We start from the raw sequence: 17,053 nt of genomic DNA on the forward strand, positions 1-17,053 counted from the left end.
ACATAAGGGGCCGTTCTTCCCTGGCATTTCTTATCCCCCAGTACCGGCACACCTCCCCAACTTTCTTAGAACTCGCGCTTGTTCTTCAAGGTTTTGTTCTCATATCAACTTCTAGGTGTAACGACTCTGCCCCGTTACATTTATTGGATGTCTCTGGAGGCTGTGAAGCTCGTGCACTGAAGTTAGAATCGTGGCTATACCACAGTGAATACTGTGTAATTTTGAGCAAACTAACCTCTCTGTCTCATTCTTTGTCTTTCAAAATGGGGGTAATTCTAGTACCTCTATTAGTGTTTTGTGAGGATTAAATGTAAATCTCTTAGAACGTAAGTGCTTAATACGTGTGAACTACCATTATTACTATTATTATTACATGTGCTTCTGAAGTACTTTGTTTAGGCCTTATAATGCTTGCCCTTTGTATTACCATTCCAAATTCTTTTCTACTGTTTTAATTTGTCAGTGCTGCTGTGGTTAAAACCATATAATGATGGCTTAAACAAAAAGTCATTGGCTCACAGTTTCAAGGCTAGAAGTCCAGAATCAAGGTGGTGGAGATCCGAGGCTTTCTCCCAGACCTGTAGGGGTTGGTGATGGTAGTCCTTCATGGCATGGCATCTCTCTTTCCTCTTTAACTTCTGACTTTTAGGATTTCTGGTTTCTGCTTATTGCATCGGAATTTCCTCTCTTTGTAAGTCCTCTCTAATCATACAGGTTAAGGTGGACCCTGATTCAGTTTGGCTTCCACTAACCAAGATTTTGAAAGATCTTATTTCCGAGTCCACCTGCTAACTAATAATGACAGCTACAAAGGTCCTGTTTACAATGGGTTCACACCCATGGGAACACAAATTGAAACTTGAATGTGTCTTTTGTGAGGTACATGATTTAGTCCCCAACATCTGCCCTACTAGACTATGAGCTTCTTGAAAGCTGAGACTGTGTCATGTTTATGATTTTGCCATCCAACAGTGCTAAGCAAACATCAAGTCCTTGATAAACGTTTACTTAGTCATTAATAAAAGTCAGTTGTTAAGGCTGGAAAAAGGAAACGTGTGGAAAGTCTCCCTGGCGATGTGGGAGATGACTCCCAGGGATGAGTCCAGCACTGGCACCGTGGCATCAACCATTCCATCCTGACCAAAAGCAGGGAAGAAAGTGTAATAAAATATCAGGGGCTGAGAGAGTTCAAATAGAGTTGCGAGGGCTACTCTGGATATTGTTCTTATGCAAGCTTCAGGTAGACCTTGCTACCTATCATAACCTGCCAAATCCCAAACACAGGACCATTCCAGCCAATCCTAACGAACACCTAGGGCAATATATAAGATTCCACAGGGGTTCCATGCACTAGAGTACCTTTCCAGAAACCTACAACCTCCAGATGGGTCCCTGGTCCAGATAAGTCCTGAAACCTAGAGGGCCCAGCCTCTCTAGAACATCAAATTAGTTCCATCTCCTTACCCCATATTAGTGACAGACCCTTCCCATATGAAAAATTTAGAATGGTCATAGCCCAAATACCTCTAAAAAGAGGGGTGGTAAGATCAAAGATGATGATAGAGTTATTCAGTGAAGATAGGGTTTAACAAATGAATATGAGTGCTGAATCATTAAATTGATATCTCTTTTTAGTCTCCAATATGTTAGAGCAGCTAGAAGTAAAAACCTAAAATTGTGGAATTATAACTCATGTCAAACTCTGAAAAATTTTCTACAACTAACTATGGTGCGGTGTTTTGAGATTTATTGCTTTTTTGTTTATATATTATTTTTCACAAAAAGGGGGGAAAAAGTCGATTATGATGATAAAAAAAGGGACCCCCCCCCCCAAAAAAAAAGAAAAAGAAAACGTGTAGAAACATTCTACCCACAGGCCTTCTGCTGTTTTAATTTTGATAGGTTAGGGGGTGTGTGACTCATGGGCCAAGGTTTTAGATACAGAGTTTGGAAGGACTTTTTAATACTGAAGCTGGAGAGGCAAGAGGTAGTGAAGGAATGAGGCAGAATACAAAGAGGTGAAGCCATGCTAGATAATGGTCCTGGACACCAAAGAATAGGAAAAAATTAGGATATCAGCATCCCAACTGAGATGCCATGTAAGTAGTACCAGGTAAGTACCCCCTCTCCCCTCGTAGGAATTCTTAACATGCTTCATTTATGGGAAGATGCAGGGAATGGCAGTTATTTTAAGTGATTTTGTATGACTTGAGCATTTTTTATCCTTTGAGAGTTACCATTTGCCTCACTAAGAAATTATTTTTCAGAAAACTTTTTAAAATGACCCTTCCCTTTTCCTTCCTTTCTTCCTCCCATTTTTTTCTTTTTTACTTAAATACAAACAAGCCTTTTTATTATGGTAACCTATAGACAAGTCAAAATTTCTCATTTTTACCATTCAAAATATACAATTCAGTGGAAAATTTTAAAAGTAAGTTTTATTTTTAAAACCTCTTTGAGACAGGATTTTTTTTGAGACAGGAATTTTCAAACCCAGAGAAGAAGCTGAGATCCTAGGGTGAAGGATAGGCATTCTTTTGTTACCCATGGAAACTTTTAGTTTCTGCAAATAATGCCAAATTTATTTTTTATTTCCCATTTTAGTTTTTTCGTTCCTTCCTCCCTGCTAACTAAAAAGGCTTTTCACATGTCTTCTGATTTCTAGAGATTCACCAATTAGAACTCAAACACTAGAGTTTTGTGAAGTGAAATTTCTACTTTAAGTCCTTATTGAAAAGGGTAGTATGCAATGTGCAGGATTTGGAAAGGCTTATGCAGCTCCCTCAGGGCATTCCAAGTAAAATATATTCATTCTGTCCAAGGGGCACTGGAGAATATATAACAGGCCTGTCCTTCTTCCTTTCCTTATGATAAAAGGAGCATGAGAAAGTTGAGTGTTTTCAAGAAAAGAACAGCTGAGAATGTTATACTTTCTCAAAGAATGTTAGATTTGTTTAAGGATAGAAGCTGGAGAGAAGTCAGAGGAAGATGGAGAAGACAGGGTTGCAAATATAAAGCAGTGTGGAGGTGGTGGGGGAAGTGTTCCTTTCAGAACAGGATCAGAATGGATCCATTTAAGACTAGGAGGGCGTAAGGTGGAGTAGGATTGAGTGGAATGAAGTGAAAGATGGGTGAGAAAAAGGAAGGCAGTGGGGGAGAGGGAACTTTATTTGGGGTATGGATAACAAAGAAACTGGTAGTCCAAGAAGCCTGGAGGAAACACTTAAATTGCATTGGCACGGCAATATTAGGCAAAAGTAATGTTACTTAAGGAAACTGGAGGAGTTAGAAGGGTTTGACACACTGGCCTCTTTCAGCTACACCTACCCAGCAACCTACAAGCACAGAAAATAAGGCTTACACCCTATTGAATGCAGTTTTTGCAACTTATTGCCACCATAAATTCTCCTGAACAGGCTGGTAGAGTCTAAGGAGGTAGAGTTCAAGGTGCTGATTCTTAGTTTTTCTTTTTCTTCTTTTCCGTAACTGACTTTTCTTAATATTAACCCTGCTCCTAATTTCCATTTTCTCACTTCTTCACCTACTTTTACTCATATATGAGAGGAATGAAAGAGGACATATCCAGGAAATGAGTGGACTGAGAGAAAAACAGGCTGAAGTGACAAAATCAAAATAGATTTTATTTCTAAATATATATGCAAATTTCAGGCTGGGTAATAGTCTGTGAAAGTGCTATACAAATAAAACGAAATAGAGTTAAGTGCACTTATGTATTATTGTGAGAAGTTGGAGAAAAATAAATCAGGAAAGTAAAATTCTCCTGAGGAAAATCCAAAAACAAAAACAATAAAATCTCTTGAAATGAAGTTCAAATAGATGAGCTTTAGGTATCAGAAAGAACTTCCAGATCTGATGCTGGCATGAAGGAAGTCACGAATGCTCTTTCCAGGAGCCTTTCTGCACTGCAACATTACCCACGTGCCAGGGCCAGTGGAAGTGTCACCACCCTAGGGGAGGGAGCTGCCCCTCCAGGAGCTTTGCTGCTACACAGCCTCTGGCTGGGCTGGGCCCTTCCTCCTCAGGGCCCTCACCATGGCCCCCTTCATTTCCTGGTTGCGGAAACTGTAGATGATGGGGTTGCACATGGGGGTGACGATGGTGTAGAGGAGGGAGAAAGGTTTGTCCTTGTCTGGCCCATGTGTGCTGCGGGGGTTCATGTAAGAGAACATGGCCGAGGTGTAGAGAAAGATGACCACAGTGAGGTGGGAGGCGCAAGTCGAGAAGGTCTTCCCCCGGCCTGAGGCGGAGGCCCTGCCGAGGATGGAGGCCAGGATGCGGGCATAGGAGACGACAATGAGCACCATGGGGCTGAGCAGCACCACGATGGCATCGGCAAAGATTGCTTTCAAGCTGAAGTGGGGGTCCCCACAGGTGAGGCTGATGACTATGGGGGCCTCACAGAAGAAGTTTTCTACATGGTTGCCTCTGCAGAAGGGATTCCGGAATGACATATATTCCAGAAAGATGCCATTTATCATCCCAAAAACCCAGGCAGTACTCACCAGCCTCATGCAGACCTGCCGGCTCATGATCAGGACATAGCTAAGTGGGTGGCAGATAGCAGCATAACGGTCATAGGCCATGAAAGCCAAGAGGATGCACTCAGCCACACCCAAACCAAAGACCAGATACATCTGGAGCATGCAGGAGGCAAAGGAGACCATGTGGTTCTTGACTACCAGGTGGATCAGCATCTGTGGGATGGTGGTGGTGATGAAGCAGACATCCAGGAAGGACAGGTGGCCAAGGAAGAAGTACATGGGGCTGTGGAGCCTGGGGTCTGTCCAGGTGATGAAGACGATGAGGCCATTCATGGCCATGGCAAGGCTGTAGAGGGCTAGGAAGAGGGCAAAGAGCAGTGCCCGAGTGAAAGGGGAGCTCTGCTCAAAGCCCACGAGGATGAACTCTGTCACTGTGCTGCCATTCCGTGAGCCCACCTGGTGGGGCCTGCTGGAGGAAGGAGGGTAGGAAAAGCACAGGTGAGATAGCTATAGGATAATGTAAGACACTCACTTAGGTCCAGAAATCCAGAAAACGCAGGAAGGATGAGTGATAAAAGATTTGGAATGTTAGTAAACTATGGAAGTTCACTGTGTTATGGTGCATTGAAGCTGCTAGTGTCCCTGTAGACCATAGGTTTATATAGAATCTGAATATCAAAAACAAGGGAAACGGCTGCACATGTTTCAGTGGTAGAAGGCTCATTTTGATTGCTGGCCTATGCACAGCCCTTCCTCACCCTACCCCCCCCCCCCCCAATCCAAACCAAAACAGCAACAAAACGGGCAGTGATGGTTCTTCTTTATTTGGATTTGATCAGATCTCAAGTGAATACTGCCTCTGCTCCCAGGCCCTCAATTTTGAAGGGTTAGCAACTAACTGTGAATCATTCAGAGTGAAAAAAATAACTTCACTGACATTCTCACAGCCATGCCAAACAAGGAACAGTTTAAAGAATGGAGGAATGGAAGGTTTGAGAGGAGGGTGTGGTGCTATCAGTGTGTAGATGATCATATTCACGAAGCACTAAAAAGATATTTGAAGGTGTATTTAAAAAAAATACTTTCATTGAGAAATCTTCATACACATACAGTCTATCCATAGTATACAATCTGAGGGTGTATTTTTTAGAAGGAGAAAAAAATGCTCAGTCTTTGTGTACCTATTAAAATGATGACTGGGTGGAAGTTTCAGGGAAAATGAAAACATTTTAACTCTCAGGTGAAAATGATTTTCGCATCTCTGGCGACACTATTGCCTAGCCAATCATCCACCTCTCTCCAGTCTTGCTTCTCTATGACTGATGCTGCATTAACTACTCTGGCATTCTAGAGGTGAGCCTTGTTGTAGCCACTTGCATGCTTTTCTAACGGAACTGCTTTCCTACTGGGGTTAAAATGTAGTGCTACATGCCATTGGATGGCAAGAATCCAACAACCCATCTGAAAAAAGGGTACAAAACCCACCTTTCTGGAATGGACCTTCAGAGAACTTTAATCTATCTCTGCTTCCTTGATTAAATCTTGTCTTTTTTTTTTTTAATGTAAAAATGTGTTTATTCACAATTCTTGAGAAGTTACCATTCCTTCAAAAAATTCTTTATGAACAAAATGCCAAGAAAAATTTCAATTGTAAGCATATGACAACCAAAAATATACATTTGATGTATACAGACTTTAAAAAGCATAACATGGGCAATATGAATGTAAATCACCTTTAAAATATTTCCAATGACGTAGTTACAACTTACATTATGTCAAAACAGACATAAATAATAGCATTATCTAATATATTTATATATTTAGTCAAAGTGTCATTTATTTCTATGACATTAAAAAAAAGAGATGAAACTACAGATGTCACTGCCTTGCAGTGCAAATATTAAAAGGGCCACATGATTCTTTTTAAGTTCAGCAAAAACTTTGATTTTACTATTTACATCTGAACCTTCCTATATTTTAAGAACATGCACCGTCATTGTGGCAAAAAAAAGAAACTAAAAAAACACTAAGGAAAAAAGTGAAAAAACGTTTGCTTACTAAAATTTTACTCAGTCCTCAACAAAATCATGTAAAGCAATTATGTCAGGGAGTGTTTTGTATCCTTGGCCTTTTAAATTGATAAAATTTAGGGAAAAGAAGAGGTATTGTATATCATAAAATGTAGCTGCCTATATTGATATAATTAGTTTCATCCTGTTAAAGCACCTTGTACTACAAGGCAAATGAAAGCTTAATAATATCAATGAATCCTTTCATACCAGAAAGGATTATCTCTTTTATGTTTTCCTTCCCTAATAAATCATGCACAGAGTAAAATCTTTCTCATTTAAGATTGGAAATGTAGAATTTCTAAAAAAATGACATCAAGAAATTTAATAAGTCAATTAATTTAAGCTAATATTCATTTATAGTGACAATGTAAAATAAAGTGAAAATAAATATATATTTTCTTAAATATTACTTTTGATTATTACCAACTTTAAATGTCAAAACTCTAAAAGATTATTTTCATCATATTATCCTTTGTTCACATTCAATCAATATTATCAAACTAGGATACACAATAAGTGTTGAAAGAAATGGAATACTTTAGTATTCCTTTAGGGACATCTACTTCAATTATATTTACTACTAGACAATAAATTTCTAATAAGTCATAGGAATAAATAATTCTGGAAAAGGGAACAATATTCTATCTCTGAATCTGGCATTCCCTCTTCATGGTCCCTTCATATCTACTGAGAATTTTTTTTTAAATGCTTTAATATTTTCACATTTAGATCCTGAAATAGACTTAATAAAGCATTCCAAGTGACATTAATAAGTTATTTTAAAGAGTGAAAATCTAAAGAATGCTATGAAAAAAACAGGTAATTAAAATAAACTTAGTAGCATGACAGAACAATTCATTTTTTCTTTAAATGCAGAAGGCAGAGGATGAAATTGCCCTTAATTCTGAAGCAATTCAGATATATCCTATCATTCCTATTCCTTTCTAAAAACATTTACAAAATGGTTTCTTACCTCCCCTTTATAAAAAGGCTCAGCACAACCATTTATACATTCTGGTTGATTTTTAACATTTGGTAATAAACAGGATCATATAATTTTACCCTATCGATTCTGTTTATCTGTATCAGATGTTTTATGCAGTCATACAATTCTATTACAGGATTTACAAATCCGGAATACCCAGAATTGCCATTATCATCCATTCCAGCACTAACAAAATCATTCGCCTGCTCTGGTCCAATTGGAATCATCAGAGGTTGAAGTGGGATCACTTCCAGTCTTCTGCTGCTGTACTTAAATGCTGCCCATAGAATATCTTCCTCTGTTTAGGAACGTAATCTCATTGGAAGCATTCAAGTCCTTTCTTCTGCATCTTCCCGCTCTAGATCTAAGGATGTGCTGTCATCATTTCTACTAGTTGATTTAGTTTGGGTCCTTAAGTTACAACTGCTTTCTGTATTTGGTGTCAGAACTGTAGCATCTGACAAGAGTCTACTACTTTGAAAAAGTTCATACTGTGACTTTACATTTCTCAAACAAGATTCGAAGTCATCTTCTGGTCCAGAACTTTGATACTCTCCGTCGTTGGAAGGATGGTATCACTGCACAACACTCTGCCTTTCTCGCTCCAAAAGCTTCCTCTGCTTTGCTGCCCTGACTGCTTCACGCTGTGCGGCGTATAAAGCTGCTTCTTCTGGTCTTAACTTTTCTTGTAAGGCTGATTCTTTTTGAATGTTCACATCAAGATTTCTCTGTTTTTCAGCAATAGAATCATAATGCCTCTCTCTTACTAGGTCAACAGCTTCTTCCTCAATAAGAGGCCGCGATGACTGCTTCCTGGGCTTTCCCCTTCATCGCTTTCTATTAGATTCTCAAACTCTATAGTTAAGTGCTTGAGCTCTTGAGCTTGTTCTGAAATGCTTGGACCTTCCGCTGCCTCCTGTTCGCTGCAGTCGCCCGGCTTCTCTGCGGAGGAGCCCAAAGCACTGCGTCCAGCCGCATTTCCCATCGCGCTGTGGCCGCTCCTCCTCCAACTCCCGCGCAAAGCCCAAACCCAGACCCGGCAGCCGCAGCCGCGTGGCCAAGCCTGAGATGGATACCCGGCGAGGGCGAGCGGGCCAGAGTGCGGCGGCGATGGGGCTGAGGCGACAGGAAGGACGAGCGCGGGGAACAAAGACAGGTTACTTAGCGCTCTCCGAGATGCCGCCGCCGTGTGAGGGAGGAGTGCGGGACTGCGGGTCTGGGCTCCCTCTCCGTCCTCGTGGTCCCTCGCACCTCGCAGCCCCCCAGCCCAGCACGAGTGTCCGCCTGTAGCTGCCGAGCCTAAATCTTGTCTTTTTCCCCTCTTCAATGAGCATTCCGAATTCTCCTCTTGCTCTTATCTCACTAGCTAATTTTCAGGGAGTTCTTCATTATGTTCATGTTCAGTCTTTTTTATATTTTCACCTTGTTTTGGAGGTAGAATGCATCAGATTGCTCTCACCTCTAGAGACTTATAGAGGGATGTACATTCCTTCTTGTGATTCTGCCAACTCCTTTTCATTTTTTCTTCTCCCGCTTTCTTTTGTACACGCACACGTGTATTCAACACCGTCTGTTAGTCTCTTATTTCTCTTACATTTACTTCCGATGCTCACTTTTTTTTTTCACCCTCTTCCTCTCTCATCTCTAGTGATGGACCTCTGCCATTCATCTACATTTGGCTGAACACCTCTCTCTTCATGTCTCCAATCTCTCATACTCTCCATCTTCCTCTCAGGAATACTTACCCTGTCATTGTCTCTCCTTTGTAATTCTGGATTCTCTATTGGGTTTGATTTCCTGATAAAGTCAGGGCAGTAGCCGTTCCCATCATGTGCACTTTGGGAATTTATAATTAGGATGCCTTCTCTTGGGGGCATAGAAAAAGCATAGAAGGCCAGAGAATACTGTTTAATACAAGAGGTCATCTGGAAGCCTGGGCCCAGAGGTCAGAATATGGATAAAATACATCAGTGATCCAGACTCCATAGAAGTCTGGGACTTGCTCAGAAGGAACTGAAGTTTGATCTAACCAATCACTGGGACCTACAGGAATATCTTTACTTGTTGTATGTTGTGGCAGAAATTCAGTGATACCTGGCAGATCAGGTAGTGCTTTTTTGGCTGCCATTAGGGGTCAGTCTGTCAAGCATTTGTCTAAAGTGGGACAATCACATGGAAACCACATCTTACCTCATTCTGTTCCTCTGGGTAAGAATGGTATTTGTTATTGAATTACTATGGGAAGCCACAGAGATCTCATGATATTTGAGAATGAGCTGGTCCAGGGAGGATGGTCTGATTCAGTGGGCCACTCTGGAAGAGAAGTTGCATCCATTATCTTCTTTGAAAGTTGTGCCATTACAAAGCCTGTCTACTTAGATCATATTAAGTTACTCAGATAATATAAAGTTATATATTGCACATTATACTATAATACAGGGTTGACACCTTACATGCCCCATATTTTATTTGTTAACCTTTTATTCTCTCCTCTTACTTTTCATGTAGTATCTGTTGAGCTTCTCAGGCTCTTTTGGGGATCTTGTTTCTGTGCTAACTAATTAAATTCTAGCATCTTGCATTGAAAATTAGAAGCCCTCCTAACTGTTCTTCCACAGGTTTGAGAATCACCACCCGCCTCAGTCTTAGGTTGGCTTTGGGGATTGGCTCATTACATATGAAAGGCAAACTTGGCATGTTTCTTGGACTCAAGCAATCTATTATAAAAAAACAATAAAAACAGCTGCTGTAACACAGGGTTGAACACTCCTGCCTAGAAGAAAGTATGGAGCTAGTACTCAATTCGGCAATGTAGTGACAAACACTAGGATCTCAAAGGGGAAAATGGGAATTAAAAGATTTTCATGGAATATTTCCCCTAATTACATTTTAAGCTCACAGATCAGTGATTCCAGTCAAGTGGCCTTGTCTGAACTGACATTCATGGGAGGATAAAAGTAGGAAACCTTTGTCTTGTTACGATTGTCTTTGTATTCTGATTTCAGTGGTTGCAGATCCAAGACTGTGATAATCTTGGATGTCTTTGGACCCTTGTGAGGTTCCTGAGAGAGGGAAGTGTACCCCTCTAAGGCCCTGCAGGAACAACTTCCATTCCAATGAGAGACCTCAGCTGTGGAAGGTCTCTGCAACCCTACCTGGGTGCTGAGAAACCCTCTGTCAGATACTGAGCAGTAAAGAAATTGAGGAAGACAAACAAACTCAATTTTAGTCTTTGGTTTCTCTGGTCCTTAATGTTTTTGGCCTTTAACTAAAGACTTAATCTTTACAGTTGAACTTCACCTTGGAAATTTGGTACTAGAAAGGTCGTTTCTATTACAACTTGGGGAAACTCTATGATACTGTCAATTTTATTCCTTTCATTATTTTTATTTTAAGATAACTTTATGTATTTTATTATTTGAGTATCTTAATGATATCATTTAATCTCACTGGAGACTTTCAAGTAAGTTTTTTTGGGCAATGTGGCTGAACACAATTTAGTAAAGAGAACAGAATAGGGCATGCTGTTTCAGCCTTGGGGCTAGAGTGACTTCAGAATTGATTGACTTAGCTTACTGTTCTGACCTATTTCAGAACCTTCTGCAAGCAAAATCAAAACAGCCCAACACCAGGATAAAGAGCCTCTAAAAAGAGCTGTGATTTGTGTTGGGCACAGCCACATAAGGGTGAAGAAGGACTGTCTTGATTTGCTGGTAACTTTTAACCACAAGGGAATAAGTAATTCCAAGATAGCCACAAATTTAATGTGCTAACAAAGTAAAATGCTGGCTATTGTAGGATAGTAAATAACTTCTCTATTCCTGATGTTTCCTTCCATATGAAGGAAATTCTAAAATATTAATATAATACTCCTGATCTCTCTCCTCTCCTTCATTCACTTCACCTCAGGGAAGTTGAAATGGCCTACCTGATTGGTGATTTTAGGAGATATTGAACATGGAAGGTCTATCCCTTTCTCTTTGGACTGAGTGGACTTCTCCAGTAGTAGGCTGTTTCCCTCTTGGGGGAGACTCTTGTTATCCATTGCTGCCAATGCATTGGGAATAAGTCTGTCTAACTTTGTGCTTCATGTTAGGACATTTAGTTGTTTGAATGTCTGCTTTATTAGTAATCAAAGTGATATTTTGGCCTGCACCTGCAGACACTTGCCTTATTTCTCAGTTGGTTCAAAACCAGTTGGGAGGAGTGGTTGTTATTTAGTAGAATACCTCAAAGACCCCAACCAATGATTGCTAGTAACATCATTACATGTACCATATGGAAATAAAAAAAAAAGAAATATGAGGGAGTTTTGGTTATAATTAAAAGAATCTATAAGTCTCATTAACATCTGCCAGACCTGGGAGAAAAGGGTCCTGATGATATACATATTTTGAATTCTCAAAGCACAATGCTGGTGAGTTAAGATAGAGATGTCTGTATTTCATGACCATAGGAATGCAGGAAAGAAATTGTGCTATTATAGACTAGACTGGTGTGAAAAGGTCCAATTAAATACAGGGCTCTAGTTCTTGTCATATTTACCAAAGATGTATGAGAAACTATTGGTTATATTCCATAGCTAGCCATAGTGTTTCTGTTGCTCTCTTAGCCATAAAACCATATATTGTTCATTTAATCTATACAATATGTTTATTTTAGGAGTGGAATTAGTTCACCTAAGTTGTAAAGAAACTCACCAGCCTTGTATATATCACATAGACTCTTTTCTTAGGATGTTTCAGCCTCTTTTAGAAAGCTAAGCCTTTCTTCTTGCAAGTCTGTTATAAGTAAAAAGTGTCCCTTAGTAATTTTAAATCCTACACAAATTAAAACTTGGTTTGTCTTATATATACTTAAATTCTTTACCTTTTGGATTAGATACATTGTTTCATGACCTCAAAGCAGAGAAGCATCATTTTCTGTGTGCAAAACTTTTAGGGGGGAAGAAACACTTAACTTGGATGTCATGGACCTCAAAAATCTGATATTTTCAGAATGTCATGGATCTCTGAAATGTTTTAGGAAACATGTTCGTGAGAGCATTTTTCTTGGAGTGTCCGCAATTTAACCAAATTTCAAAGACAACTGAAATCCACAAAGGATTAAAAACTGATTTAGAGATTTGACAGCACTAAGGTCCTTTAGATTTCTCTTCTTTAGACTAAAATCAAAGCATCCTTTTATCTTACTGAATTGCTTATTCTATAATTATACCTTAAAATTTCCCAGAAGTGTCTCTTATGGAGAGTGAGAGAGGTTTGATTACCCAATCCAGCTGCCAGTAGCCTCTTGATACCACAGCTTCCCTTTGCCATGGACGAAAAGGAGAAAGAAGTCTGGGCAGTTTATTAGTAATTGTGGCTCTGGCTCCTAACTGTTCTGTAGGAGGGTCCTTGGCTTTCATGGGTGGAGTGGACCACATGGATGGCTCTTTTTCCTGGGCCACTCAGTGGCCTAAGAGCTAAAATGCTCTGCTTTTCTCCCAAGCCTATACTCCATTCTTGCCACCACAATTAAAAGAATCAATTGACCTAATAACATAGAGAACTGAGTGGGGGCGGGAAAGAGGATACAATAAGATGTGAAATTAAATAGCATATGTATGATTTAAATTAAAGAAACGACATGGGTTCTGATTCACCACAGGGCCAGTGCTTTTGGCCATAAGAGTAACTAGATCTTATCTAGAGATAATATTTTTTACTGGTATTTAGAAGGGAGTGGAGTTGGCAGAAGAAAAGAGCACTAAAAATGAAGCTTAAGGTACTTAAAGAAGTACACCCTGGGAAAACCTCAAGGGTGACCAGTTATTTTCCATTTTCTTCAAGGCCAAGACAAGGTGAAATGATAACTGGAGGAACTTTTGGCACACAAGGACCTATAAACATCAAAATAATAGACTTGGGGTATAATTTTCTGCTCTGTATGTTTTTGAGAATATTCCAAGGAAGATTTGTTGTAGTCCAAAGACAAGGGACTAAGTACAGCCTGCACAGTTATCAGTGCCCCAGGAGGACTGAAGGCTCTTTCTCCTAAGCTCCTTGCTTAGGTAATGGTATTAACAAACCCTAGTCTCCCAAGTCAGAAAACTGGAAGACATCTTCTACTCCCCTCTTTCTAACTTCCTAATTAAATGGCCATTAAGAGCTGATAAGTATTCTTTATCTTTCCTTACTCTCCTGTGGCCATCCTACACTCTGATTACTCATTATCTTTCTGGAACTCTTCATAATTTTCTAAGCCTCCCAGTCTTTGCAAGTGTTAGTCCCTCTTTCCAGAATTCACCTCCCACATAAATTTTCCATTTGACAAACTCCTGCTTCTGCAAGATCAACCTCAGCTCCTAGATCCACAGTGAACCTTCAGTAACTCCTGCCCACTTCACCCCAGCTGAAGTTGCAATTGTTCCTGCCTCTAGGAGAGAAAACACTTCTCACATGTTATAATGTCTTTCCCACAAGATTGTGAATTCCTTAAATATAGAGAAGTTACATCTTTATTTCCTAGCGCACCATCTAGCATGTAGCAGTTGATCAAGACATATTTGGTGAATGATGGTGGAATAAATGACCACATGTATCCTGATTTTCTATGTTCTCTAATGTTTCAGTTACATTGAGTTTAGAAGTCACCTCCTATATTCTTGTTTCTCCTTTTTAAAATGAATAAATACCTATTTGCTCTAAGGGTTGTTGTAAAGATTAAGATGAAGTGTATTCATCAACCAAAAATATGCCCATGCATGTAAATCACACGGAAGAATATCTCAATAGAGAAGGTATGCAATACCTTTTAATTCACTGTTCCCTTTTGTAGGTCACTGGATAAATGAAAAACATTAATTAGGAAATTTGCATTTTAAAATGTCTCTTAATCCTTGAAATGTCTGAATCCTTTTAAAAACAGAATTCAACAATGAGAAATGCATTTCCTGAGCATTGTTAAAACAGAAAATTAACTTATCACAGTTAATATCACAGTCACCTTCAATATGGAGATTTAAACAAAGAGGAAAATAGCCAGAAAGCTAAAGTGAAGAGAGAGAGAAAGTTATGCAAAAGTATCCGTAATGGTTTGCTTCTGAATACTCAGGGCTTCAGTGTATGTTCAGAGATGGGGGAATAAAAATTGAGGAAAACTTAGTAATCAAGGAAGGCTGCTTGGACATCAGTGGGCTGGATAAAACTTCAGGTGCTTTGGGGCACTTCATTGTTATTCTGTGATATTTTTCTGTTTTAAGTGCCTGAAAGCAGAGAAAGGGTCGACATAATGAGGGAGAGCGAGAAAGGAGTTTGCATGAAAGGACAGAATAGAAAAAAATCTGAATCACCAAGGGTCCTGTACTAAGATATATGTGATTTTAAGAAGTGAGCAGTTATATCTTTATGACATTCAAAAACCACACCTGTGACCTAATCTCACTTTATAAAGAAACAAGTGAGGCACTGGGTGAAGCATAGGGACTTTGGATTCAGGGTCACATGAATTCAGCATTAGCAATGCCACTCACTATAGTTGGCCAGCTGACTTTTTTCTCCTATAAAATTAGTATTAACTGAAATGATGTCTGTTTAGCATGATATTATTGGTCATATTAGTGACAGATTAGAAAATCAGTAAATAAACATTAGATTGGTCTTTTGTTTCTTATCCTTCTCCTTGTTTTTGCACCTCACATGTGGAAGGAATATTGTAAGGACTTCACTGGCTTCCCACTTATATGCCAAACTGCTCTTGCAAAAATCCAGAGAGAGGTGAGAGTATTATCATCTTTTATAATCATTTTAATGTTCCCTGCTTCTCACTGCCAGGAGGTTCTTTACATCCAACTGGGATATATTTAAGTCCTCCTTTGTCTTAATTTGGCTTGTAGAAACATTAAAAAAAATATGGACCTCATGCACTGTACCACAATTTCTAAGAGAGGACTATCTTCAAGTCACTTTTTAGCCATCCTTTGGCCAGGGAACAAGAAAGAAAAATGCCAGTACAACAGAAAATACTGACCTATAGAAACATAAAGAGGAAAATTCAACAGAGCAGGAAAGGAAAGTAATCATAAGAAAAAAGAGAGACTTTCTCCTTTAAGAAGAAAGAAAAATGTTAAAGCCAAAGGATTAGAGTGACTGAAATAACAGAGACAGAAATAAAGTATGATAATATGATATGTTTATACAGAGAAGTTCATTAGGAGACAGACACCAAAAACCCAAAACTAGAGACATAAAATGAATACAAGAAAATCCAAACATAGAAGGCACTTAGGGGCTGACCGGGGAGGTTGGACATGCCCCTCTGGGCATGTGGAAGAAAACCCAAAGAGCCGGCACTTAGAGATTATACCCCCAGAACTGTAGAAATGAGAGAGTGGCTTTCTGGTTGTGTGCCCCCTCCCTAAATCTTGGAGGGAAGCTTCTGCAAAGCAGTCTGGCTCTCTCAGATCCACAGAAGTCCTATTCACCTCAGACAGAGCCCAGAGAGTGGGTGGGCAGACTGACAGCCTGATGGAAACACCGGGGGGAGATACAGAAGAAGAAGGTGAAGGGAGAGAGTTGGGACATCAGAGACACAACTAGATGTCTAGAGAGTCTGATAAATGGAGAAAGGGTCCATTTATCTTGACATCTCTTTGGCCACTGTGTTCAGAGCCCTCGTGTGATCTTAACGCAGGTGGTATTGAGCGGGACAGGGACTGTTCATCTTTGATGGATGCCAACAGAGGCAATGCTAGCTTCCATTGCAGGAGGAATGAGCACATTTACTGACCTTCTCTTTGGGCTTTGGCATTTGCTGGTGAGGACATTGGCTCTGCTGACCTCTAATCAGAGGGAGGGATCCACAGACACTGTGTGGGTGTGCTGAGTTTTGCTGCAAACCAGCTGCTCATTTATAGGACCAGGTATATGGTCTTATTCTGCCTTGCACTTCTTTCATCCTCCTATTTGCATTCTCTCTTTCTCTCTCTCTCTCTCTGGCAGCCACAAAGTTCTCACTTGGTACTGTTGGGAGCCTACTGTAATAAGGCCAATAATCTACTCTTGAAGTCTAACCAGTTAACTGATCCCTGGAGGCAATCTCATAGCAGTCCATTCCAAGTCTCCTTTGGGAGGCCATGTCCATTGTAAGTGGCCCTGGAAGGTCTGGATTAGTCCTAGGTTTCCCCAAGAAAGTTCTATTCCTTTTATTAGATGACTTGTTAGATAACGGGGCCCTGTGTCCACCTATGTCCTTATTTTATTTCAATTACTTTTCTTTTTAGGGTTTCTGCTGATTTAGTTACTACTCCTTGTACCTCTAATCCAATATTTAAAAATATCATTATACTATGTTCAACACAGCAATAGATATTAGCTTAATATCCACGCTCTACTAGGCACTATATACCTCCCTGAGATGGAGTGGTGAACAGGGACAAAGTGCTCTGTAATGGAATGTATGTGTTTGATTAGTTTCTCCCCCTTTAACCTTTTTCTCTACCTTTCAGGTATCAT

The 17,053-nt window shown here is 39.8% G+C and overlaps 1 protein-coding gene, 1 long non-coding RNA gene and 1 pseudogene across 2 annotated transcripts in view; 1 reads left to right on the top strand and 2 right to left on the bottom strand.

The window, feature by feature from the left end:
• LOC143691752 (uncharacterized) overlaps positions 1-17,053 on the top strand; it is a 54,229-nt gene that overhangs the window by 15,399 nt on the left and 21,777 nt on the right. The window lies entirely within an intron of this gene.
• Positions 4,005-6,499, bottom strand: OR10AD1 (olfactory receptor family 10 subfamily AD member 1). The gene is made up of 2 exons (XM_077168112.1): positions 6,494-6,499; positions 4,005-5,009 (listed from the first exon to the last, which is right to left on the bottom strand). The coding sequence occupies exons 1-2, from the start codon at positions 6,497-6,499 to the stop codon at positions 4,005-4,007; spliced, it is 1,011 nt and encodes a 336-aa protein (XP_077024227.1).
• Positions 7,638-8,893, bottom strand: LOC143690144 (AP-1 complex-associated regulatory protein pseudogene; annotated as a pseudogene).

This window comes from Tamandua tetradactyla, chromosome 7 (assembly GCF_023851605.1).
Source record: "Tamandua tetradactyla isolate mTamTet1 chromosome 7, mTamTet1.pri, whole genome shotgun sequence".
In the NCBI taxonomy this organism is placed as follows: domain Eukaryota; kingdom Metazoa; phylum Chordata; class Mammalia; order Pilosa; family Myrmecophagidae; genus Tamandua; species Tamandua tetradactyla.